At 47.0% G+C, this 26,118-nt stretch overlaps 1 protein-coding gene across 1 annotated transcript in view; it reads left to right on the plus strand.

The window, feature by feature from the left end:
* The first annotated feature begins 5,323 nt into the window (after positions 1–5,323).
* Positions 5,324–26,118, plus strand: part of MAPK8IP3 (mitogen-activated protein kinase 8 interacting protein 3) — a 102,297-nt gene continuing 81,502 nt past the window's right edge. The window contains exons 1-4 of the mRNA XM_015428132.1: positions 5,324–5,641; positions 17,567–17,687; positions 19,005–19,075; positions 22,480–22,571. Coding sequence (XP_015283618.1) covers positions 5,324–5,641; positions 17,567–17,687; positions 19,005–19,075; positions 22,480–22,571 — 602 coding nt within the window. The remainder of the gene's footprint in view (positions 5,642–17,566; positions 17,688–19,004; positions 19,076–22,479; positions 22,572–26,118) is intronic.

Genomic DNA, 26,118 nt, shown 5'->3' on the forward strand with positions numbered 1-26,118 from the left:
TGCTTATATGCATGCAAAACACCACACACACACACTCCCCGTGATAGGCTATTTACAAAACATTACTACTTGATTGGTTTATTCCAGAGTCCTGGTCAGCTATTGTACTTGTGCTCCAAACTCAGCCAGTCTCTAGGGTGATTCAATCAGGGATTATTCAATCCCAATACATAACACGGGTACCATAAAAACCCCTACCCTGAAAGGCTATGTTCATGCCTTTCATGCAAGGTTGAATTGGTAGAGCATATGTTTTTCAGTTGCCCATTCTACAGAGAGGCTTGTCTTAAAATTATTACGCCATTAGTAGATAGGATACCTGGTCGCATTAATACAAAGCACGGCTTCACTGGTTTCTATCAGACAAGAATGCAGAGATTACACATTCAGTTGCTGAGTTCTGTGCATTGATTCGTAGATTGCGGGAGTCGCATTTTAAAAGTTTTTAAATTTAGATTTTTATTCTGTATATTATCTCTGTTCCCCCACCCCCCCTGCTCATATTATGTTTATATTGTATGTTGGTCTTAAGACTGTAATAATAAAACTAACTAAATATAAGTCATTATTATTAGTGCCATGTTGTTGATGAGAGGCTGAATGGTTTGTGTAAGGTCACCTCATGTGTTCACGGGAGAGATGAGATTCATGCCACCAACATCTTAATTCAGAGCTCACTGTCTTATCCATTATGTCATAAGAATGCACCTGGTGTAGAACATCCAAATGGATATCTGTTTAACTTCCTTTGCGTATGTAGATTCATCTATGTTTTTAATCCCTACTTAGCCACAAAGCTAAATGATTGAGCTCAGGTCATATTCTCTCTCTCTCTCTCTCTCTGCCTAACCCACCTTGCAGGGTTTTTGTGAGAATAAAATGGCCTGTATGCCACTCTCACCTTCTTGGGTGGTATAAAAAAAATGGAGGCAGAAGTTGTAGTCCTATGCAGACTTTACTGGGAGCAAGCTCAATGGGATTTATTCCTCAGTATGCATGCATGGAGCTGCGGTGGCTCAAGTGGTTAAGACGCTGAACTGCAGACTGTGGAAGGTCAGTAGTTCAGCAGTTCGAGACCCGAGTGTGCCACATGACGGAGTGAGCTCCCGTCTCTAGTTCCAGCTCCTGCCAACCTAGCAGTTCGAAAGCGAGAAATTGCAAGTGGATAAATAGGGACCACTTCGGTGGGAAGGGAACAGCGTTCCGTGCGCCTTGGTGTTTAGTCATGCCGGCCACATGACCATGGAAACGTCTTTGGACAGCGCTGGCTCTTCGGCTTTGAAACGGAGACGAGCACCGCCACCCTAGAGTCGGACTCGACTGGCTTTCAAGCAAGGGAACCTTTACCTTTAAGCATGCATCAGATTGTGTAGAGAAGCATAGAAAGGAAGTCTCATTTTCTTCAACAGTGAATCTAATGACCAAGAATACACTATATGACATTTTTGTGCCCCTTTCTAGAACATGCAGATGATTTTCAATTTGTCAAAGTCATCCCCGTTACTCTTCATGTGACTGAAAAATCTACTTAATCTTTTCAGGAATTTAATTTCTTTCCCTGGTCCTCTTGTCCTTCTTTTACTATGGCTTCTAAGGAGCTGTCCAGCACACCGTCATTTCTTTTCTAACTTAAAACACCCTTCTCCTGCATCTCTTGACACTAGATGGGTGGCAGAGTCTCTGGGTCAGCCAGCTCGGGCCCCTAACAGAGTGCACGGACAGTTTCCATATGCCCAAAATGTCCCCCAAAGCAGGCCACACTCTGTGTCTTCCATGCAGTTTCCATCAATTGAGTTTAGAGTGAGTGGGTATTGTGGCATTTAATAATAATGAAACTGAAGCTCAAATACTTTGGCCACCCAATGAGAAGGGAGCACTCACTGGAGAAGACCCTGATGCTGGGAAAGATTGGAGGTCAAAGAAGACGGGAACGGCAAAGGATGAGATGGTTAGACAGTGTCATCGATGCAACGAACATGAAATTGAGCCAACTTCAGAGGACAGCGGAAGACAGGAGGGCCTGGCGGGAGATGATCCATGGGGTCGCGAAGAGTCGGACTCGACTGTGCGACTGAACAACAACAAACATGACAAAGGAGCTGCGGTGGCTCAAGTGGTTAAGACGCTGAACTGCAGGCTGTGGAAGGTCGGTAGTTTAGCAGTTCGAGACCTGGGTGCCGCATGACGGAGTGAGCTCCCGTCTCTAGTTCCAGCTCCTGCCAACCTAGCAGTTTGAAAGCAGGAAATTGCAAGTAGATAAATAGGGACCACTTCGGTGGGAAGGTAACAGCGTTCCGTGCGCCTCGGTGTTTAGTCATGCCGGCCACATGACCACGGAAACGTCTTCGGACAGCGCTGGCTCTTCAGCTTGGAAATGGAGATGAGCACCGCAACCCTAGCGTCGGATTCGACTGGCTTTCGAGCAAGGGAACCTTTACCTTTTTACATGACAAAGTTGGATTGTTTTTTAAAGGGCTAGTCCACATCCGTGCTGGCCATTTAGTGCCAACAGACATGGTCGTATAGATGCTTCGCCGTCTGGATCATAACTCCATCTTTGACTGCCATAGGACTGCCAACTTGGGTCAGGAAATTCCTGGAGAGTTTTGGGTAGGGTTGCCAGGTCTGGGTTGGAAAATACCTGGAGACTTTGGGGGTGGATCCAGGAGAGGGCGGGGTTTGGGGAGGGGAGGGGCCTCAGCAGGGTGCAATGCCATGGAGTCCACCTTTCAAAGCAGCCCTTTTCTCCAGGGGAGCTGGTATCTGTCAGCTGGAGATGAGTTGTAAAAGCAGGAGATCTCCGGGCCCCACCTGGAGGCTGGCAAGCCAATTTTGGGGCAGAGCCTGGGTAGGGCAGGGAACTCAGTGGAGTACTTTGCCATAGAGTTCACCCTCCAAAGCAGGGAACTGTTTTCTGTGGACTGGAGATCCTATGTAATAACGGGAGATCTCCAGGCCCCAGATGGAGCCTGGCAACCCTGAGTTTGGCAACGCGTCCAGTTCCTGAAAGAAATTAAATGGCCCGGAGGAAAGCGTCTTGTCATGCGGCAAGGAGGAACTCGTACAGCTTTTCAGCTCATAGGAACATAAGAACATAAGAGAGGCCAATGTTGGATCAGGCCAAAGGCCCATCCAGTCCAACACTCTGTATCACATAGTGGCCAGAAATACCAGGTGCCATCAGGAGGTCCACCAGTGGGGCCAGGACATTAGAAGCCCTCCCACTGAAGCTCCTATTGAAATGAATGCTGTTAGCGAAGGGGCTGCTGGATTTCGGTTCGTATTATGCAGGTAATCTCCCGGTGGACACTGGCAATGTTCCCTCTAAGCTGTGGAGTCTTGTGAGCAAAAATTCTACTTTGTAAGCCACTGGCATTAAAGCTGTGAGCAAGTGATTTGGCTGCTGCATAGATGAGTTTGCTCTGAAGCAGTGTTCCTTCTAAGCTGAGTTAGTGTGAGCCAGCTCACAGTTTTTTAGCCTCCGGCTCGCAGATTTTTGCCTTCGCTCAGGAAGGAGGGCCCCAGAGCAAACTAATTCATTCAGGAGCCAAAGCCCTCACTCACCACTTTAATGCCAGCGGCTCACAAAGTAGAATTCTTGCTCACAAGACTCCGCAGCCTAGAGGGAGCCTTGCGTCTGAAGCCATCCCTTCTGAGCTAAGGCAAAAATCTGTGAGTTGGAGGCTAAAAAGTTGTGAGCTAGCTCACACTAACTCAGCTTAGAGGGAACACTGGCACTCGACAGCCTCCTGTGAAAAGGAGAGGGCCGTTCTAGCCACACACCCGCCCCCAGCCTGCTGGGGACCCATCCAATGTTCCCTTTAAGCTGAGTGAGTGTGACCTTTGTTGTTGTTCAGTCGCACAGTCAAGTCTGACTCTTCGCGACCTCATGGACCAGCTCCCACCAGGCCCTCCTTTCTTCCGCCGTCCTCTGAAGTTGGCTCAATTTCATGTTCGTTGCATCTATGACACTGTCTAACCATCTCATCCTTTGCCGTCCCCGTCTTCTTTGACCTTCAATCTTTCCCAGCATCAGGGTCTTCTCCAGTGAGTGCACCCTTCTCATTGGGTGGCCAAAGTATTTGAGCTTCAGTTTCATTATCTGGCCTTCCAGGGAACAGTCAGGGTTGATTTCTTTTAGGATTGACTGATTTGATCTTCTTGCAGTCCAAGGGACTCTCAAGAGTCTTCTCCAGCACCATAGTTCAAAAGAATCTTTTGTTCGGCGCTCGGCCTTCCTTATAGTCCAACTCTCACAGCCATACATGACTACTGGGAATACCATTGCTTGGACCATGCAGACTTTTGTTGGCAGGGTGATGTCTCTACTTTTTATCATGCTGTTTAGGTCCCAATTGCTCGCTCACAGCTTTAATGCCAGCGGCTCAGAAGGTAGAATCTTTGCTCACAAGACTCCACAGCTTGGAGGGGACATTGGTCACCCATCTCTCCGTTGGGCACTGCCTGCTTCCTTCCTGCATCGCTCCGGGCAAGATCGCTCGCTCACAGCTTTAACGCCAGCGGCTCAGAAGGTAGAATCTTTGCTCACAAGACTCCACAGCTTGGAGGGAACATTGGCCCCCCATCTCTCCGCTGGGCACCGCCTGCTTCCTTCCTGCATCGCTCCGGGCAAGATCGCTCGCTCACAGCTTTAACGCCAGCGGCTCAGAAGGTAGAATCTTTGCTCACAAGACTCCGCAGCTTGGAGGGAACATTGGTCCCCCATCTCTTGCTCCGGGCAAGATCGCTCGCTCACAGCTTTAACGCCAGCGGCTCAGAAGGTAGAATCTTTGCTCACAAGGCTCCACAGCTTGGAGGGAACATTGGTCCCCCTGGCCTGTAGCTAACACGGGGCCCACGGGGCCCGGCCCCCTAGTGTTTCTTCTGGGCCCCCTCCCTCCCTCCGGGGCTGCCCCCAAAGTGCTCCAATTTACCACCTGCGCTGTACTTCCATTTAATTAGCTGGCGCCCCCCCCCCACCCCCGAGGCCCCCTCCCAAAGAATTCCCTCGCTACAGGGCTGGTCCCCCATCTCTCCGCCGGGCACCGCCTGCTTCCTTCCTGCAGCGCTCCGGGCAAGAAGCCGGTGGCCGCTGCCTCGGTGGCGCTGGTGCGCCTGTGCGCGCCGGCCGGGGCGGGTGGAGGGAGCGCGGCGGGAGTGGCCAGTGGCGCAGGGCGAGCGAGCGAGCGCGGGTGGGCAGAGCCGAGGCCGCCGCCGCCGCCGCCGCCGCATCCCGCTCCTCCCCATCCCTCCATCCCTCCACCGTCTGCGAGGCAGGTGCAGCCGCGGGGGAAGCCGGCGCGGCGACCGGCGGCAAGCCACGATGTTGGAGATCCAGCTGGACGATGGCGGCGTGGGGGGCTACGCGGGCGACGACTACTGCTCGGGCTCGGTGATGTCGGAGCGCGTCTCGGGCCTGGCCAACAGCATCTACCGCGAGTTCGAGCGCCTGATCCACTGCTACGACGAGGAGGTGGTGAAGGAGCTGATGCCGCTGGTGGTGACCGTGCTGGAGAACCTCGACTCCGTCCTCACCGACAACCAGGAGCACGAGGTCGAGCTGGAGCTCCTCCGCGAGGACAACGAGCAGCTCCTCACCCAGTACGAGCGGGAGAAGGCGCTGCGCAAGCAGGCCGAGGAGGTGAGCCAGCGCGCAAGGCCGGGCGCAAGGAGGAGGAGGAGGGCTGATGGGCCTGGCAGCCACTGCCCCTTGGATGCGTCTATGGCAGGATTGCTGTTGGGGGAAAGCCTCCTTGATCCACCCCTCCTCGCTTGCTGCAATGTAGGCCCACGGGCGAGGATGCTTTTGCCCTGGTGGGGCAGCCCCTTCCCCCTCGCTGATGGATCGGCAGCCTTTGGGCATGGGCACCCTTCTGGTGGCAGCCAGAAGGCACCCTTGCCGGGGGTTCAACCCCGCTGGGATTGAGGGTGCTCGCTCAGGCCCACTTACTGCAGAGTGGGCCTGCCTGCCAGAGTGGAGCCTGCCAGGCCTCTGTCACTGATCTAGTTGGCAGCAGTGTTCCCTCTAAGCTGAGTTGGTGTGAGCTAGCTCACAGTTTTTCAGCCTCCGGCTCACAGATTTTTGTCTTAGCTCAGGAAGGAGGGCTCCGGAGAAAACTAACTGATGCAGTAGCCAAATCACTTGCTCACAACTATAAAGCCAGTAGCTCACAAAGTAGAATTTTTGCTCACCAGACTCCACAGCTTAGAGGGAACATTGGTTGGCAGGGTGGGGGAAGTTAATTCTTAATGATTAAAAAAAAAGGCTGAGAGGGAGCCTCAGACTCACTCCAGAGCAGGCCTGCTGCCGGCAACTGTGGGATTTAATGAGTGGAGATCTTGCCCGCCCCCCCATGTGGTTTGCAGCCTGTGATTCACAATAATAAAGGAGAGCTGCACTGCTTTGTGTGCTCAGGTGAGATTTACGTCTGAGTAAACATGAGGACCCCTGCCACCCTAGCAGTTCGAAAGCAAGAAATTGCAAGTAGATAAATAGGGACCACTCCGGTGGGAAGGGAACAGCGTTCCGTGCGCCTCGGTGTTTAGTCATGCCGGCCACATGACCACGGAAACGTCTTCGGACAGCGCTGGCTCTTCGGCTTGGAATCGGAGATGAGCACCGCAACCCTAGAGTCGGATTCGACCGGCTTTCGAGCAAGGGAAACCTAAACATGAGGAAGGGCCTGGCGTGATCTGGTCCATGGGGTCGCGAAGAGTCGGACTCGACTGAGCGGCTGAACAACAACAAACATGCCAAGGATGGCACTGCAATAATAACTTTTTTAAAAAAATAAACGATTTTATTAGAATATAAGTCAAATACACATAAACAAGATTACTGTTTAAACAATAATACAGACTGTACGTGCAGATTCATTGAACACAATGCCATCTATTAACTTGTCAGCAACATCTTATTACCGTGACCTTGTCACTTTATTGTTATTTTCCACTTGTTCTACTAGAGTAGTAACGTATAGTAAAACGTATAATAAACCCAGATATATTTTAGAAGGACCTAAAAAGTTTTTGGGGAGGGGGCGGGAGCCATAAAAAATTCTCATAAATGTATCCAATCTGCATAGCTAGAATTTACTGGTAATACCTCGTTTTCTGTAGAATATGTTATAAGAGGACACCATTTTTGAATGAATCTGGAATGGGACCGCACATACCCTTGTGTGTGGGACCCATATTTATGTGCTACTTTATCCATCAATAATAACTGAGTGATTTGGCAGGGTGTGGAGAAAGCCCGTAAAAATGGCTTCCCATCGAGTACAGGGTGGATGTTTTTTTCCTTCTCATCCGTTATTTTTCAGGTTTTATGAAATGGGGGGGGGGAAATGCAACCTGATAAGCTCCACTTTGTTCAGTTCTGTTGGTGCTTGGCAATTTAAACACTGGAATCCACTGTGAATTTTGAAGGCAGGACAAGTTGGAAGTGTAAATGTGAAGTCCCTTGCTGGTTTTGACCTGGTTCTCCTTGCAATGTACCCCCAGGCAGGTTGGCTTGGAGGCTGCTCTTTGCCTGCCAGTCCCCTAATTTCCCTGAGAATTGGGGCCTTGGGCCAGTCTAGGGTGCCCTTATTATCTAGGCGTCATTCCCTTGTAATGGTAACTCCAGCTTGGAATGCATCCCCTGGGATCTCCAACTTGTGACTCTCAGCAACTGTGTGTTATGGAAGGCATCTGCCTCCATCCCCCAGAAAGTCTTCCTACCAGATTTGCATCTCCTGCAGGGTAGCTGAGTCTGGAGGTTCCCCTCTCCCTTTTCCCTGTTTGTCCAGGATTTCATTTCCAGGAATGTCTTCTGGGTGAAATGATCAAGATGTGTAGCCATGTTAGTAGTCTGTCTTTAGCAGTAGTAGAGAGTAAGAGTAAGTAGCACATCAGATAGGGATGTGTTTGTCAACAATGGAAGAGGAGCCATTTGTTAATGAGGGGATTCATTTGCATGGATGTAGCCCTGGAACAGTGTTCCCTCTAAGCTGAGTTGGTGTGAGCCAGCCCACAGTTTTTTAGCCTCCGGCTCACACATTTTTGTCTTCGCTCAGGAAGGAGGGCTCCAGAGCAAACTGATTGATGCAGCACCCAAATGGCTCGCTCACAACTTTAATGCCAGTCGCTCACAGAGCTGAGAATTTTTGCTCACAAGACTCCACAGCTTAGAGGGAACATTGCCCTGGAACCCTGGGAGATTCCCCCCTCCCCCAATTATATAGGTTTGCAATTTGATGCTGCCTGTCAGTGGGTCTTCCTGTGGCTTCTTTTTAGCAGGGGCTTTTAGATGTTATGCTTTTGCTGGTTCAGGTAGAGCAGGCTTTTTTTTGTGGGGGGGGGTTGCCAGATGTGGAAAATCAACCACGAGGCCTTTCTTTCTGGCCCCTTTGGCGACATGCTTTACGTCATAACTCTGATGGGCAGAGTGGTTAGGGAAGCCGATTGGCAGCTTTGAATCAATGTAAAAAGAAACATGAAAATGCAATGAAGACCTATGACAATTCAGTGTTTTTCTCCCCCTGGAAAGCCCCTTTCGCAGTCGATGTACTCTGCCACCCACTTAATCACAGGTGTAGGAATACAATTCCTTTCGTTTGGCTGGAATTAGGAAACAAATTTTATCCGATTCTTATTTCCCCCCCCTCTCCAAAACATGGCTGCATCCTTTAATATTTTTGATCCTTGTGATACTTTCTTTAATAGGAGAAAGATTAAAATATATATAGTGGCCATAATCCTGGCAAAATATAAGCACTTCAAAGCCCTGTTGATTTCAGTGGCTGGATTTATTTCTCATTTAATTTATTTGAAAGGTTTATGCCCTGGATTTTGGCTAATCTAAACCTCCAATGTGGATAAGGAAGATGAGAGGATGTTACAATAATAACAATGGAATTTATGTAACAAATCCAGGGGGTTAGCCATGTTAATTCTTGACTTTAAATGAGTTTTGGGGCACTGGCCTTGCTTCGTGTCCATAGTCTTGTGCCATTTTGTGTTATCTAAAAACAGAAAGTGGGAGGGAGGGAGGTTGGGCAGAAGTTATTTTTAAACTATTAAGAGATATGCCCATTGCTTACTGAAATGCCTAATTTTCTTAGACGTTTACTAAAGGGGATTAGCTATGATAGCCATGATGATTCGAAGCCTCCGTGTTCAGGGGCAGTTTACTGTTGATTCCTAGTTGCTGGCAGGCAAAAATGGGGGAAGTCTTTGGCTTCTGTGCTGTGGTTGTTTGCCACTGTGGGCAAGAGAAAGCTGGACTACATGGTCCTTTAAATTGATCCAGCAGGGCTCTTCTGATGCCCATCAATTTTCTGACTTGAGCTGCTAGGTCCTTATTGGCAAATGCAAGTTAAGAACGTACCAGATCAGTAGCTGGCTTTGCATGAGCCTCAGCAAAAAAACAAAAACAGTGCCATGAAGCAATGTTAGGTTTTTGTGTTATCAGTCTGTCACTGAACCTTTGAATCTTTAAAATTCCCTGCTGATGTTTTATCAATGCTGATGAATCTTTCGGATTGCTTCTTTTGTAAAAAAAAAAAAGTAGAATGTATACCTGTATGCTTTTAATGGCCAATATAAAATAAATATATGTAGCATAGCTGCCTCTTTAAAAATGGTTAGTAAGACAAGAAAGCCCAAACAGTAGCCTTCCTCCTTGCCTTTAAAGTCATGTGAAAATGAAGAAATCAATATGTGTGATAACCAAACCTGGAGGTCAGGCAATGCATGACTCTTGAGTGGGGTTTTATGCTTGCTGAAGAACAGGAAGTCTAAATTGAGTGCTAAAGGGGTGTCTGTAAATTTGCTGTCTTTGATGCATACTTTCCTAGGAGCAAGCTCCATTGAACATGGCAGGACTGATTTCTGAATAAAGAAATATAAGAACATAAGAGACGCCAATGTTGGATCAGGCCAAAGGCCCCTCCAGTCCAACACTCTGTGTCACACAGTGGCCAGAAATACCAGGTGCCATCAGGAGGTCCACCAGTGGGACCAGGACATTAGAAGCCCTCCCACTGTTGGCCCCCCCAAGCACCAAGAAGACAGAGCATCACTTGCCCCAGAGCCCCTATCTATACCTTGTGGCTAATAGCCACTGCTGGACCTCTGCTCCATATGCTTATCTAATTCCCTCTTGAAGCCGTCCATGCTTGTAGCCGCCACCACTTCCTGTGACAGTGAATTCCATGTGTTAATCCCTCTTTGGGTGAAGAAGTACTTGGGTGAAGAAGTACAAATATATGTTTGTATGGGGCTTTTTTGTGTGCGCAACCTTGGCCTCTTGTTCTTCCAAACAGGTTCGGTTTTGCATTTTTAAAGATTTTAAAAAATAATTTGAACCTTTGTAACCCTTGCCCATCACAGCAGTAATAAAATGACTTTTGGGCCAAACTCATACAGCCACTCTGCACACAACAGGAGGTTATTTATTCCCCTGTCCGGGGTTGATTGGTAGGAAGCAAAATTGTAATTTGTGCTGGAAACGGATGACTCAGATTACCAGTTCATTACATGTGTGATAGTTGAGTTTGCCTGTTTGGAAAATGCAAATCTGTGTGTTTTATAAAAGGGATTGAGGTAGCATTTAGTGGTTCACAAAGTCAGTGATATCCCCTATATTGCAGGTGAGGCTGAGGGAAAACGTCATGCCCAAGGCCGCCTTGTAAGTATGTGGAAGAGATGAGATTCCTTTTGGGGGCTTCCTCATTTGTGACTCAACTTCTGACCCATAATGTGACATCAGCTATCACAGAGAGCAGCTGACGAACACAATTCATCTAAGGTTTGGCCAGAATGGAGGCAAGGAACAACATGATTGGAAGATTCCCCACACTGCTGTAGAAATCTAGCATGTCAGGAGAAGGAGTCCAGCCTCGACTTGTTCCTGATAACGAGGTTCTCTGTCTGGGAGAGCTGCTGATGTGAAGGTTCTCTGTTTGCCTTGGCTGCTTCTATCTGGCACGCCGAGACCCTTATCAATCGGTTGTGCTCTGCTGATGGTAGATGTCATGGTGGAATATAGGCATGTCTGCTTTTCAATTATTTATTTTTCCTTTCACTGTGTTTAGCTAGATGCTATTGAGCGGTTTCACTTCCTGGCTCTTGCTTCCTTGCAATGTTTATTTTTTTTTGGGGGGGGCGGAAAAACCTTTTGCAGTAAGTGGCAGGGAAAACAACAACAGAGTCCTGAAGGTCTTAGGCTCTTAAAGTTAAGTGGCCCCAAGTCCTCAACACTGGTGCCATTCCTCTGGTGCCAGTGGTATTGCAGAACAAAAACTGCGTGCAAAACACAGCCCATTTTTCACTAGCAACACAACAATTTGAGAGTGTCGGAGTGTAATCATTGCAGTGTCAGATGAGGAGGTGGACCCAGGTTCAAATGCCCGCTTCTGCAGCTTTTAAACTCATTTAGGGCTTTACAGATAAACATCTGTAGGGTCTGGCCATAGGAGGTTAGTGGGCGGGCTGCAGTGCTTCCAGAGAAACCCAATCCAAGAGGTGTGAGGGAAGTGCCTGGGAGAGGGGGCAGGAAGGGAGGTTAGGGCTATTTTGGCAGTCTGTTCCCTGTTATTCCTTATCCCAATGCATTATAAGGTTGCATCCATGAATTGCTGGTTGTTGCCTACCTTCTGTGTTACTGCAGTCATTCCCCTGGATTGCAATGTCCAGGCAGGAAAATCTGGTTGCAAATAATTGCTCTGGTGCAGTAGCAGCATGATAATCAATGAGGTGTGCAGAGTGGTGCTTATATGGTCTGGCTTTATAGGATCGGTGGCTAAGCTGATACCTTTATTAGCGTATGAGGAGGTAAGGCTGTTAGGCAAGAAATTTGTTTCGTGCTGGGCTGTTTATGAGATATGAGAATAACAGATTCTCAGATATTATAATCTTGTATGTTTTTGCTTACTTGAACTTGAAATTGATTGCAGTTCATAGTATAAGGAAAATGTACAAAGGTTCTGAGTCACTCATTGCCATCTTGTCTCACTAACCTGTTAGTGTCCTTTGAGGGGGTGAACAAACATGTGGACAAGGGGGACCCAATAGATATTGTTTACCTTGACTTCCAGAAAGCTTTTGATAAAGTTCCTCATCAAAGGCTCCTAAGTAAGCTCAAAAATCATGGGATAAAAGGACAAGTCCTTTTTTGGATCAAAAACTGGCTAATTAATATAAAACAGAGAGTGAGTATAAATGGGCAATTTTCTCAGTGGAGGGTGGTAAGCAGTGGGGTACCGCAGGGATCAGTACTCGGTCCACTGCTTTTTAACTTGTTCATTAATGATTTGGAGTTGGGAGTAAGCAGTGAAGTGGCTAAATTTGCGGATGATACGAAGTTGTTCAGGGTGGTGAAAACCAGTGAGGATTGTGAGGCACTCCAAAGGGATCTGTCAAGGATGGGCAAGTGGGCGTCAACATGGCAAATGGGGTTCAATGTGGCCAAGTGCAAGGTGATGCACATTGGAGCCAAAAATCCTAAATATAAATACACATTGATGGGGTCTGAACTGGCAGAGACTGAACAAGAGCAAGATCTTGGAGTTGTAGTAGATAACTCACTGAAAATGTCGAGACAGTGTGTGACTGCAATAAAAAAGGCCAATGCTATGCTGGGGATTATTAGGAAGGGTATTGAAAACAGATCAGCCAATATCATAATGCCCCTATATAAATCAATGGTGCGACCTCATTTGGAATACTGTGTGCAGTTCTGGTCACCACACCTTAAAAAGGATATTATAGCTTTGGAAAAAGTGCAGAAAAGGGCAACTCGAATGATAAAAGGGTTGGAACACTTTCCCTATGAGGAAAGGTTAAAGCGCTTAGGGCTCTTTAGCTTGGAGAAACGACTGAGGGGTGACATGATTGAGGTTTATAAGATTATGCATGGGATAGAGCAAGTAGAGAAAGAGGTACTTCTCTCCCTTTCTCACAATACAAGAACTCGTGGGCACTCCATGAAATTGCTGAGCGGTCGGGTTAGAATGGATAAAAGGAAGTCCTTCTTCAACCAAAGAGTGATTAACACATGGAATTCACTGTCACAGGAAGTGGTGTCAGCTACAAGCATGGACGGCTTCAAAAGGGAATTAGATAAGCATATGGAGCAGAGGTCCATCAGTGGCTATTAGCCTCAAGGTATAGATAGGGACTCCGGGGCAAGTGATGCTCTGTCTTCTTGGTGCTTGGGGGGGATAACAGTGGGAGGGCTTCTAATGTCCTGGCCCCACTGGTGGACCTCCTGATGGCATCTGGTATTTTTGGCCACTGTGTGACAGAGTGTTGGACTGGATGGGCCTTTGGCCTGATCCAATATTGGCATCTCTTATGTTCTCATGAGGTACACTTGAAAAATTTGCTGAGTCAAGTGGCACAGCCCTCTCATAGGACAGTAGCAGTTTTTACCAGGTAGTTATTTGAACAGGAACTCACTGTGGTGAATATGCTTTATGAACTACAGCGAGGTCCATTTTGTTTTGGGGCTTCTTTCAGCGGGCTGTTTTTGGCATTTAACATTTAAATCCCTAGATTTGAAGCCTTTAATTGTGGGCTGGGATGGGGGGGGTTAATTTGTTTATTTTAAATTGCATTTTCTTGATGATCTGTGGCATTTTAGGTTAATTTTGTAAACCGCCTTGATAATCTTCTAGGCTGAGAGGAGGGATGGATGTTTTAGAAATAAGCTTTAAGCAAAGAAATAAATAAATGGCTTAGGTCCAGAGTATTTGGATGGCCTGCCCAGGACTTGTGGCCAGGGTAGGTTAGTGGTTAGAGTGCCAGATTAGTAGTGGGGAGACCTGACTTCAGATGCTTCTGAGTCAAGAAGTTCACCGGGTGATCTTGGGCCACTTACTGGTCCCTCATTGTAACCTCACAGGAATCACAAAGTCAAACTGAATCTGAACCGGTTTAGAGAGGCTTTCTCACTGAACCCTTATGTAAAATATCTTGCTTGCTTGTAAGTGAACCACCATGGCTATTTTGGGGCAGGAACGCACAGGAACGGAGTTCCGGCTGGCTTCAGAGCTGGCCACGCCCACTACAGCCGAAACCTCTGCGTGTGTGGCTACAGAGAGAAGACCTGGAGAGCGACACCCCTCCCAGCGATTCTGAGGTGGGCAGGCCAGGGGGCCCTTTGAAAGGATCGGGGAGGCATTTAAATGCCTCCCCGTGCCTTCCCCGGCCTGTCCAAGGGCCAAATTGCCCAGGCACCTCACAGCCGCAGGGCGCCCGGACAAGCCAAGGGAAGGCATGGGGGTGTGGCCTAATATGCTAATGAGCTGTGGTGTTGGGTGTGGCCTAATATGCCAATGGCTTTCTGTTGTTGGGCCTATTATGCTTTTTGACTTGTTCATTAATGATCTGGAGTTGGGAGTGAGCAGTGAAGTGGCTAAATTTGCGGATGATACGAAGTTGTTCAGGGTGGTGAAAACCTATTAGCCTATTATGCTAATGAGTTCCTGCTGGGCTTTTTCTACCAAAAAAGCCCTGTGAACCGCTAAGCACAAACTGGTCCCCATATCAGTAGTTTGGTGCACAAGTGATTCTGCTGAGGGACGGTGAGAGGTGAGTTAGCTGAGAAGAGGAGGCGGCAGAGCGGGAGAGATGGGAAGGCAAGGCCTTGGGGGGTGACGGGAGCTCAGCTCAGGAACTGGGGACTGAGGCAAGTGGTACTTAGAAAAGGAAGGAAAGAGAACTCCCTTTGAAAGATGGTTAGCTGTTTTAAGCTACTTTGGGGGAATAACTGCTCTGTTACGTTGCCCCAGGCCTGCTGGGCAGGGACTGAAACTTAGTGTTTACCTCTGACTACTTGTCAGCGTACACTCAAGTGGTTAAGACGCTGAACTGCAGGCTGTGGAAGGTCAGTAGTTCAGCAGTTCGAGACCCGGGTGAGCCGCATGACGGAGTGAGCTCGCATCTCTAGTTCCAGCTCCTGCCAACCTAGCAGTTCGAAAGAAAGAAATTGCAAGTAGATAAATAGGTACCACTTTGGTGGGAAGGTAACAGCGTTCCGTGCACCTTGGTGTTTAGTCATGCCGGCCACATGACCACGGGAACGTCTTCGGACAGCGCTGGCTCTTTGGCTTTGAAACGGAGATGAGCACCGCAACCCTAGAGTCGGACTCGACTGGCTTTCGAGCAAGGGAACCTTTACCTTTACTTGTCTAAGAGGAGACTTCCTTCCTGAAATAGAATAATTGCATATTGCTTGTTTGTTTGTTTAGGTATGGAGGCTCACCAAGCAGAAATGACTCGCAATGCTCCCTCTAAGCTGTGGAGACTTGTGAGCAAACATTCTACTTTGTGAGCTACTGGCATGAAAGTTGGGAGCGAGCAGATTTGGCGAGTACGGCATAAATTAGTTTGCTGTGGAGCCATCCTTTCTGAGCTGAGACAAAAATGTGAGAGCCGGAGACTAAAAAACTGTGAGCTAACTCACACTAACTCAGCTTAGAGGGAACACTGGAAATGAGTGATTTTTAAAAACTATATACAGTACAGGCAAAGTATTAATTTAAACTAAAGCCTAAAAAAGAAAAGGAGTTCGGACATGATGATGTTTTTGCATGCAGTTCAATAACCGGATTATGCACCAGGAAATTTCAAACAGTTTCTATCCTAGAAGAAAAGTCTCTTCTTTTTGCAGGCCATAGGGAGGCCCCAGCAGTTCATAAAACAACAGGCTTACGATTGGTAATCTTACATTGTTGTTACATTGTTGTTTTTATTGTATTGTTTTGACTTAGTGAGCCGTTTCCAGCAGGCCTCTGGAAAGGCAATGTATAACATGGAGGAATTTCAGACAGGCGATATATTCCGGAAGAGGAACAGTTTCTAGTCTGTCATTTCAGACAGAACCGTTTGAGAACCGGTTCCCTTCCGGAATATATTTGTCATTTCATACACAATCGCTTCTGTCTCGTTTAGGAAACGGGGCTGAAGCGTTTTACCTGTCAACCGCTTCCAAGTACTCCTCAGTTTCCTCTCCCGGTACTGATGCTCTTTTCCCCGCCGTTTTTCGGCCGCGTGGGCGATCTCCGGCTTTTTTTTTTAACGTTTGCTTTATAGCATTATAGCGCTATAGAGCTATAACGGAATCATAGGCGTAATCTTTGTGGGGGCGGCAGGGCGTGAGCCCCCACCGAAATTTTCAGGAAGGTGCTCAGCCTCCCCCGGGAGCCACCCTTGCTCCTAGCAAAGCAATGCCTCTGTCCCAGCCCCAGCCCCCCCCACCCGGGAAATTGGAAAGTCTACACCCTTGAACGGAATAGCATTATATGAATCCCATTGGAATGCATGGAGTGTTTTGTTATACTGCTATAGCGCTATAGCGCTATAAAGCAACCGTTTTTTAAAAAGCCGGAGATCGCCCGCACGGGCGAAAAACGGCGGGGGAAAAGCGGGAAAAAGTGGTGCAGTCTGAAATGGCAAACCGCTTCAGATCCAGCTCTTTACCGGAAGGGGAAAGCCGTGTGTGAAATGGCAGCCCTATACCGATTCACTTCAAAACGGATCATTACCGGCTTGAAACCAGGTGAAACTGGGTAATGTGAAATTCCCCATGCTTTTTGACTGAGCTCCCTTTCCTGTCCATTTTGTAGCCTTGCTCTGCAAACGATGCACATGATATTATTCTTCATGAAATGTTTCTGAAACCTTTTCAAATGGTTTGAGCACTAAATTGCTTTGTAATGTCAATGCCTGGACTGGAACTGAACTGGAGAGATTAATAGTACTGTGGAACTTGAACTGGAACTCAACTCAGCTGTGTAATGATTTGACTCCTCAGGTGAAACCATATATGTCACCTTGGGGAAGGCTAACATAAACATGTGACTGATGGATCATCTGGAGGCCACATTCTCTGATGTGAGGGTGTGAAGTACTGCAACAGGGCCTGACACTGGAGCGGCAGTTGGCCCTTTCTGACTGCGTTTCCAGAGCGCCTTTGGAACTAGGCAGTTCTATTGCTTATTTTCAGGACTTTTTGCTACCAAAAGCTGCTGTATGAGGCTTTTTTTTGGGGGGGGGGAATTCCTATATTATTGATGTTATAGATTATAAATTTACTGCTTTTTGTTAGTTGTTTTGAACTGATATTTAGTAAACTCTTACTGTGTTTCAGGTTTTTTTTTAATATATAGTTAACTCTCCTAAAGAGGAGAGAATTTTATTGCTTTAAATTTTTCAGAAAAAAGGAAGGGTATATAGCGGGATTAAGAAAAGTGGTGAGTGGTATCTTTGTTAGTAAATTAATCTTCTATTAGTAACAATAAGTTCTTCAGCTTCTTCTGTGTTTGACTGATCGTCTTTCATCTTAACCTGTAAAAAACAAATTTTTTAGTAATGTTAATAGAGTCCTTTTGGGTTAGTACAGTCCTTTAATGCGCTCTCCGAATTACTGTGTTTCAGTTTGAATGCTCTCAAGAGTAGAAAACTTCTGGGATATAAATTATCTGAACAAATGTTTGAAAGTTTGAAAAGCATCCATGTACAAGTAGCAGTTTCTCATCTTTTGTGGCTCACCCGTATATTCCTTGTTTGCTCTGTGTAGAAATTCATTGAATTTGAAGATGCGCTGGAACAAGAGAAGAAGGAACTACAGATACAGGTTGAGCACCTTGAATTTCAAACACGGCAGTTAGAGCTGAAGGCCAAAAACTATGCAGATCAGAGTAAGTGGAAGCAACGCATAGGTGTGACTACAATCCTGTGTCTTGTCCACAAGATTGAATGGGACTTTGCTATGGCTGTGACTGCTGATGAAGAATACAGATTGCGTATGCATTTCTAATTCAGTCAATGTGAATTTATGCTTGGTCTTTTTAACAAAGTATTGGGGGCAGTGGTAGAAGTCCAAGATAATGGCCTTACATCCAATCTGCATGCAATGGATAGGCAGGAAGGATAGCTGTCATACAACTTGTTGCCTTTGAAAATGAGAATCAATGTCACTGTGAAATGATCCACATGGAGGCAAAAAAAAAATTATCCAAAATTTGTATTCATGGGGGACTGAATTGGCAGTGGCTGACGAGTAAAGAGATTCTGGCGTGATGGTGGACAACGGGATGAAAATATTGACTCAGTGTTAGCTAGGGATTATTGGGAAGGAGATTGAAAACAAATAAGCCAGTACTGAAATGCCTCTTTGTGTATTTCTGTGACGCTGCCACTTTTAACATAAGAACATAAGAGAAGCCAATGTTGGATCAGGCCAATGGCTCCTCCAGTCCAACACTCTGTCACATAGTGGCCAAAAATACCAGGTGCCATCAGGAGGTCCAGCAGTGGGGCCAGGACACTAGAAGCCCTTCCACTGTTGCCCCCCCCCCAGCACCAAGAATACAGAACATCACTTGCTCCAGACCGAGAGTTCCTATCTATACCTTGTGACCACTGATGGACCTCTGTTCCATATGTTTATCTAATTCCCTCTTGAAGCCATCCATGCTTGTAGCCGCCACCACCTCCTGTGGCAGTGAATTCCATGTGTTAATCACTCTTTGGGTGAAGAAGTACTGCCTTTGATCTGTACTAACCCGACTGCTCAGCAATTTCATGGAGTGCCCATGAGTTCACGTATTGTGAGAAAGGGAGAAAAGTACTTCTTTCTCAACCTGCTCTATCCCATGCATAATCTTGTAAACCTCAATCATGTCACCCCTCAGCTGTCATTTCTCCAAGCTAAAGAGCCCCAAGCGTTTTAATCTTTCTTCATAGGGAAAGTGTTCCAACCTTTTTATCATTCTAATTGCCCTTTTCTGCACTATTTCCAATGCTATAATATCCTTTTTGAGGTGTGGTGACCAGAACTGTACACAGTTCTGAATATTTGAAATATTGTGCCCTGCTCTGGTTGCCTCCACTTTAAAAAAGAGTACACTAGGTCTGGAAAATTTACTGAAAAGGGCAACCAAACTGATAAGATTTCTTAGGTTTCACAAAAAAATTAACATTCTTGTCTTTCCTTTCTTCTCCTTAATGCACAGTTTCCCGGTTGGAAGAGCGAGAATCAGAAATGAAGAAAGAATACAATGCCCTTCATCAGCGCCACACAGAGGTATCCGACTGTTTCAGCTTTCATTGGTGTGGATAGTAGTTCGTCAGAGATGGCTTACAGACACCAGATGTGTCGTTTCAAACAGGAACAGTTAAAACAGTTAAAGCTAGGCACTTTTTTAAATGCTCTTTTTCTCGATGCAAATAGGTATACCCCTATCCTCCAGGAGTATTAACAGATCAGTAGTTATATTCTCATTGGGAAGACTCTGCAGGTCTTTGCTTCCCGATGTCTTTGCCTAGAGCAGTCGGTTGTACGAGCATGTCAAAATCGCACATTGCTCGCCTGTAAGTTCATGGGGTAAAATTGTGTGTATTGTTTACAAAGGTAAAGAACTCAAACCACGTGTGTTCCTAGGTCTCTTACACGTGCTAGTCTTTCTTTCATTTGATAGTCTATCAGAGAATCCTCGGTGTTACAGCAACATAAACATCAAAGTCACAAGTCTCTCCAGAGTTCCAGTACGTGCTCAGTTTTGATTGAAATCCATAGAGAGCACTTCTCTGAGCATCCTTTGAGAGTCAATCTGTACATAAGAATCCTAGGAATGTATTTGACTTCTGCAAACAGGGATCGCATTTGGCATGTGTAATTAGTCAAGGGCCGTGTTATCTGAATGTGTGCTTGTTTCTCTGTTTACTGTAACACTGATGCAGAGACCTCTCTGTTGTTTCTGTTAAGGTTTGCTCCTTTACTTATGGATTATGGTCGCATCTCGCAGGGCTCTTTTTGTAGCAGGAGCTCCTTTGCATATTAGGCCACACACCCCTGATGTAGCCAATCCTCCAAGATCTTACAGTAGCTCAGTCTTTTTTAAATAACTCCCCCACACACACACACACACATTTCAAAATATACTATGCTTTATGTTCTCTCCCCACAACCTGTCCCAAGTCCCGTGTTCCACACAGGAGCAGGCAGAGACCCTTACACACAACCACGTATGCATAACCAGTTGTATTCTCCTGAGCCAATCAGGTGTTTGGTCCAGGAGGCAGCCGGCTGGGCTGGGGCTACCCCAGGCAGTAGTTTAATTCCAGCTGTTTGGATAGCACTCAGTGGTGCAGTTAGGTAATTTTGAATCTGGATTTAATGGTCACAACCAGTGTTCCCTCTAAGCTGAGTTAGTGTGAGCCAGCTCACAGTTTTTTAGTCTCCGGCTCACACATTGTTGTCTTAGCTCAGGAAGGATGGCTCCAGAGCAAACCAATTCATGCAGCAGCCAAATCGCTCGCTCGCGGCTTTAATGCCAGGAGCTCACAAAGTAGAATTTTTGCTCACAGGACTCCGCAGCTTAGAGGGAACACTGGTCACAACCAATGTTCCCTCTAAGCTGTGGAGCCCTGTGGGCAAAAATTCTACTTTGTGAGCTACTGGCATTAAAGTTGTGAGCGAGCAGTTTGGCTACTGCATAAATGAGTCTGCTCTGGAGCCCTCCTTCCTGAGCGAAGACAAAAATGTGTGAGCTGGAGGCTAAAAAACTGAGCTAGCTCACACTAACTCAGCTTAGAGGGAACACTGGTCACAACCCCCCTCTGCAGTCATTATTAATGTCAGGACTTCTAGGAGCTCCAATTCCCAGAAGGAAGGGGAGGAATAAAGGTGGAGGTGAACTGGGTAGAGCTTGGCCATAGCCATAAACATCACTGCCCGTGACTTGTGCTCTTCCGGCTTCACTACGCTCAGCTATCCTAAGTTCTTCTTTCTCAAATGCTTCCACCTAGTGTCCCTCCCTAGTCCTTCAGCCTGGAATCACTTCCCAAAGCATGTGCGAGATGCCGTCTGGCTCGTGTTCTTCAAGGTACCATCTACATGTGCAGCAGAATGAGGTGGCAGAGTTTCAGGGTGGTAGAACGGACTGTACCATTTCACAGATGGCCTCTTCCCGACCTCCCCTGCATTAATAGTAGCAGCCATAATAGCCTAAACTAGCCTGATTTCATCAGCGCTTGGAAGTTGCTCAGGGTTGACCCTGGGTGGTCCTTGGATGGGAGACTGCCAAGGAAGGCCAGGGTTTCTATGCCTTGATAGCAGTTCAGAGGTCAGTAGCAGTCAGTTGCAACTCAGCTGCCTCTTTCACCTTTACTACATTAACAATTCCCTGAAAATGGAAACCGGTGTCGCATGCAAAGAGCAAGGCCCTGATAACGCTAACTTCGTTGTTTTTCCAGTTGCAAGGAGTATTGACATGGGGAACGTTAGAAATGTGATTCTGCCCACCTGCAGTCTGAGCTGGGCTCCTGCTGGCCTCCTTCAAGTCAATGTTTGTCCACTGGAGTTCCGCTGGGCGGGACTCCTGATCCGAGGAAGGTTCTTCCGGGTCAGCGGTGAGCTTTTGGTCTGAAACAGAGCCAGCTTCTTCAGGAGGGGCGGGGGCAGGATTAGCAATTGGGTCTGCCCAGGAGCCCGCTGCCTGGTCGGCCTCATCGTTTCCGTCACCACCGTTGGCAATGCTAGGAAGGCAAGTGTCGGCGATGGCGAAGGGCCCCTCAGTGTCCGATAGAAGATCTCCGTCACTCTGGAAGACTGACCCACTTTGCTCCTTGATATTATCCATGAAAAAGCAGCCAGCGCTTGGGGGAGGGGGAAGAAAAGAAGGAAAACCTTATATTGAATCTAAGGCCTTAGATATGTGGAGGAGAAACTCTCTACAATGGGAATATCCCCGGATTATTTAGCCCCCTTTTTCAGATAAACAAGCCTATGCTATTCTTAAACAAAGATTTCTCGACATCGAAAGGCAAGAACTTAGGGAATGTGCAGCCAGCAGATACTCCCCAAGTAGGCTGGGGACTTTTGACATGGGCCCTACTGCAAAATATCTGTTAAGTTTAACAGCCCCACACCATCGCAGAGCATACCTGCAAGGACTATTGACATGGGTAACATTAGAAATGTGATTCTGCCCGTCCGCAGTCTGAGCTGGTGTGGCCCCTTCTTCTGCCTTGGGATTCCGTTTTACCACCTCCATCTGCTGTGTGAAGCAGGGTGTCTCTGCGTGTGGTTGCCCGATCGTGCAGTGTCATTCATAACTGGATCGACTTGTCTGCACCATAAAATCCAGTGATGAATGATTGCTGTCATGCCGTGATATCCAACAATTTGTGGATGCAGCCTGGGTCCCAGTTCTTCCTCACAGCTCTTCTTTTCCAAGCAGCCTTTTGCACAACCTCTTTATTTTCAGCTCCACTAAAACAAAGCCTTATGTATGTATAACGGCAAAGACTGCCTGTTCTCCCATTCCCCACTGCCATTATCTCTCGCTCTCTCTCCTTTCCTTGTCTTCCTTGTTTCAGAGGGTATGCTCCTTGGGGCCAGGACCTGTTATCTGTGAATTTTGCCAAGCACCTTGATGGCGCAGCTCAAAGAGGAGTAATTTCTCTTCCGTTCTCTTGTTTTCACAGATGATCCAGACCTACGTGGAACACATTGAGCGTTCCAAGATGCAGCAGGTGGCAGGGAATAGTCAAAATGAGGGTGGTCTTCCCGGGAGAAGGTAGGGGTGCGTTCTTGGTTTGTGCTTGCAGGCATTTTGGGCTTGTGGTGTGTGTGTGCTGTGTTGACCCAGTTCCCGGCTGGCCCTTCCCGGTGCTTTTTCCAAAATAAAAAAAATGACCGAAAGGAGTCCCAACCGGTGTTTTTGCAGCTGGCTTCATCTTACGTGTTCTCCCATTGGCTGCCTTGCCCTTATTCTGTCTGCAGTCTCTCTCCCAGGCCAGGCAGGAGGCTGTTTGTAGATGTTCAGTCTCAGCTACCTGGAAACCTGCTGCTACTGGCAGGAGAATTGAGGAGAAGAGCAATGTTCCCTCTAAGCTGTGGAGCCTTGTGAGCAAAAATTCTACTTTGTGAGCTCCTGGCATTAAAGTTGTGTGCAAGTGATTTTGCTGCTGCATAAATCAGTTTGCTCTGGAGCCCTCCTTCCTGAGCAAAGACAAAAATCTGTGAGCTGGAGGCTAAAAAACTGTGAGCTAGCTCACACTAACTCAGCTTAGAGGGAACAGTGGAGAAGAGTGTGTCCGTTTCACAAGATAGCCACTTTTTCTCTGTTGCCCTTTTCCCTCTGTTACCCTTCCAAGGAAGCAGCACTCTCTAGACAGTCGCCGGTTTCCCCTGGCCCCTTTCTTTGGGGCCTTGATTGCTGGGGGCCAGGAGCGGACAGACAGCGACATCCCTTCTCGGTGCCCAGGAAAAGGGGGTGAGGGGAAACTGTCTGGTGTATGGGGAAGCTACTTTCTTGGAAGGCGAACACAGAGGAAAGGGGTCTAATCAGACGCTTAAACAACACTTAACAGGTGACTTGCAATCGAACACATGGAAAATGTCATGTCTGGACAGGTCCTGAGATGTTCTGCGGAGACCTGGAATTGGGTTCCCAGGACTTTGCTGGAAAGTTGCAGCATGATAGGTGGAGGGTGTAGGTTAAAGGGGGGAAGTGACAGGCCATTCTTAACCCTCCTCACACACCCTCCCTGCAGGTTCCTTCCCCCTAGAGATGTACAATTTCCGGAAATTTTGAAGCTTGGAAAAAAACCCGTTTTTCCCCAGTTTTTTTCCCAGGAAAAAACGGAAATTTTCGGAAAAATTGGGAAAAATGCTACATTAGCATTTCTTTTGTCTTTTCTAGATTGAAAGTCATCCTGTTACTTTAGGAACATAAAATATGACTATGGACATTTTTACATGGCATGAAATTATCATAACTAGCATATTAAAAATATAGTGTATCCAAACAATTATTACAAACAGAATACCCACCCACATGGAAAAACAAAACTGAAACCTTTTTGTTTTCTTCTGACAATCGCACCTCTTAAAGGAAGAAATGCATCTTGTTCTTGCATTGGAGAGTTCAGTTTGTAACCTAGGACTTGCTTGTCCTCAGTGCACAGAAATTAGATCAATCTGATACCATATATATATATATTTTAGAAATGATTTGGAAAATATTTGAACACCTTGTCTTAAAATATTTTATTCATCATGTTAAAATGAAACGTTCCATAATCAATTTCTTTTCTTTTCTTTTTTCAATTTTTCCATTTTTTCGGAAAAAAACCAAAAAGGCTTTAAGAAAAAAACGGGGGGGAAATGGTTTCCCCCCGAATTTTTCCAGTTTTTTTCCGGGCCTTCACATCTCTACTTCCCCCTGCTGCTTGCACCCCAGCTGGCAAGAGAAGTTCCCCTCCTTCACACTACATCTCTGTTTACCCCCTCTTCCCACAGCTTTGCATCAAGACCCAGGTTTCCATCAAATGCCATCAGTCTGGGTACTGCCCCTTAACCCCTGAAATGTCCTCTGGAGTGGACCACTGGCCAAGCTGCTCCTAGCCATCTGCTTCCCTAGAGAATCTTATTTCTCTGTGTTCTCCTCCCCCCTCCTTTGCATAGAAGCTTGGCTTTGAATGGCCAGAGGACCTGTCCCTCATCCCCAGAGTGTTGTGTAGATTGGCCCTGGATGGGGAGCAAATCAGTAATGAGAACAGGGATTGTTCTAAGCTGTAAAATTTCCTTCCCCTGTTTTCGGACAACTGTGATCTTTAGGCAGTTGTGTAAGGAGGGCGATATGGATGGGATACATCTGGAATATATGTCTGGTGGCCCAGCTGATGGGTGAGATATAGGAGAACTTGGCAACACCTGGGGTTTTTTTGTACTCCGTGCTGGACAAATTCGTTCTTGTGCTGCTGGGCACTGGTATGTTGTTATCCCCTTGAGACAAAGAAGAGGTGCCACACTGCTGGCTATTTTTGGGCAGGAACGCACAGAAACGGAGTTCCGGCTGGCTCCCAAGTTGGCCACACCCAGCAGGAACTCATTAGCATAATAGGCACCCAACAGCAGAAACGCATTAGGATTGGCTACATTAGAGGTGTGTGGCCTAACATGCAAAGGAGTTCCTGCTACAAAAAAAGCCCTGGGTTTTGACCACAAACAAGGTCAACAGCATAAGAAGCAAAAAGTGGGTGTGGCTGGATGACCACACTTCTGGTAACATGGGTGTGTGGCCTGATATGCTAATGAGCTGTGCTGTCAGGGCTGTGGCCTAATATGCTAATGAGTTTCTGCTATTAGGTGTGGCCTATTATGCTAATGAGTTCCTGCTGGGCTTTTTCTACAAAAAGAGCCCTGCACACTGCACAGGTCTTTGGCAAAGGTGAGGGCATCCTCCATGAGTGTCCCATGGTGCGGGGGTTTTATCCTTCATTCCAAGCCGTACCTTGTGCATATATGACTTCAGAACCCCACCATGTGCATCTTTCTTGTGCTCCCCCCTCTACATTTATCTTTCTGCTCAGTCTTTTGGAGAGGTGTGTGCATTTTTGTGCTGTTAGATGCACCATGGTGTACGTATGGGACGCAGGGCTATTTTGGGGCAGGAACGCACAGGAACGGAGTTCTGGCTGGCTCCTGAGTTGACCACGCCCAGCAGGAGCTCATTAGCATAACAGGCCACACCCAACAGCAGAAACTCATTAGGATTGGCTACATTAGGGATGTGTGGCCTAACATGCAAAGGAGTTCCTGCTACAAAAAAAGCCCTGGTTTTGACAACAAACAAGGTCAACAGAATAAGAAGCAAAAGGTGGGTGTGGCTGGATGACCACACTTCTGGTAACACGGGGGTGTGGCTTAATATGCTAATGAGCTGTACTATCAGGGGTGTGGCCTAATATGCCAAAGAGTTTCTGCTCTTGGGTGTGGCCTATTATGCTAATGATGTCCTGCTGGGCTTTTTCTACAAAAAGAGTCCTGACGTCGGGACGCAGTGTGCCTCACATACTCTCAAGATGTTTGTTGCGCTTTTTGTATGGGTGGGTGGGATGTGTGCTTTTCTGGCTTCTATCCTTGCCCATCCTTGCCCCGAATCTAGACGTTATATGTCAGTTTAGTCTATGTATTTGAGCAGATAATTGGGTTGCTCCTTGTGAGAGCCAGTTTGGTGTAGTGGTTAAGTGCGCGGACTCTAATCTGGGAGAACCGGGTTTGATTCCCCACTCCTCCACTTGCAGCTGCTGGATGACCTTGGGCAAGCCATAGTTCTG

This window comes from Gekko japonicus, unplaced genomic scaffold (genome assembly GCF_001447785.1).
Source record: "Gekko japonicus isolate JY-2015 unplaced genomic scaffold, Gekko_japonicus_V1.1 scaffold1343, whole genome shotgun sequence".
NCBI classification, from domain to species: Eukaryota; Metazoa; Chordata; class Lepidosauria; order Squamata; family Gekkonidae; genus Gekko; species Gekko japonicus.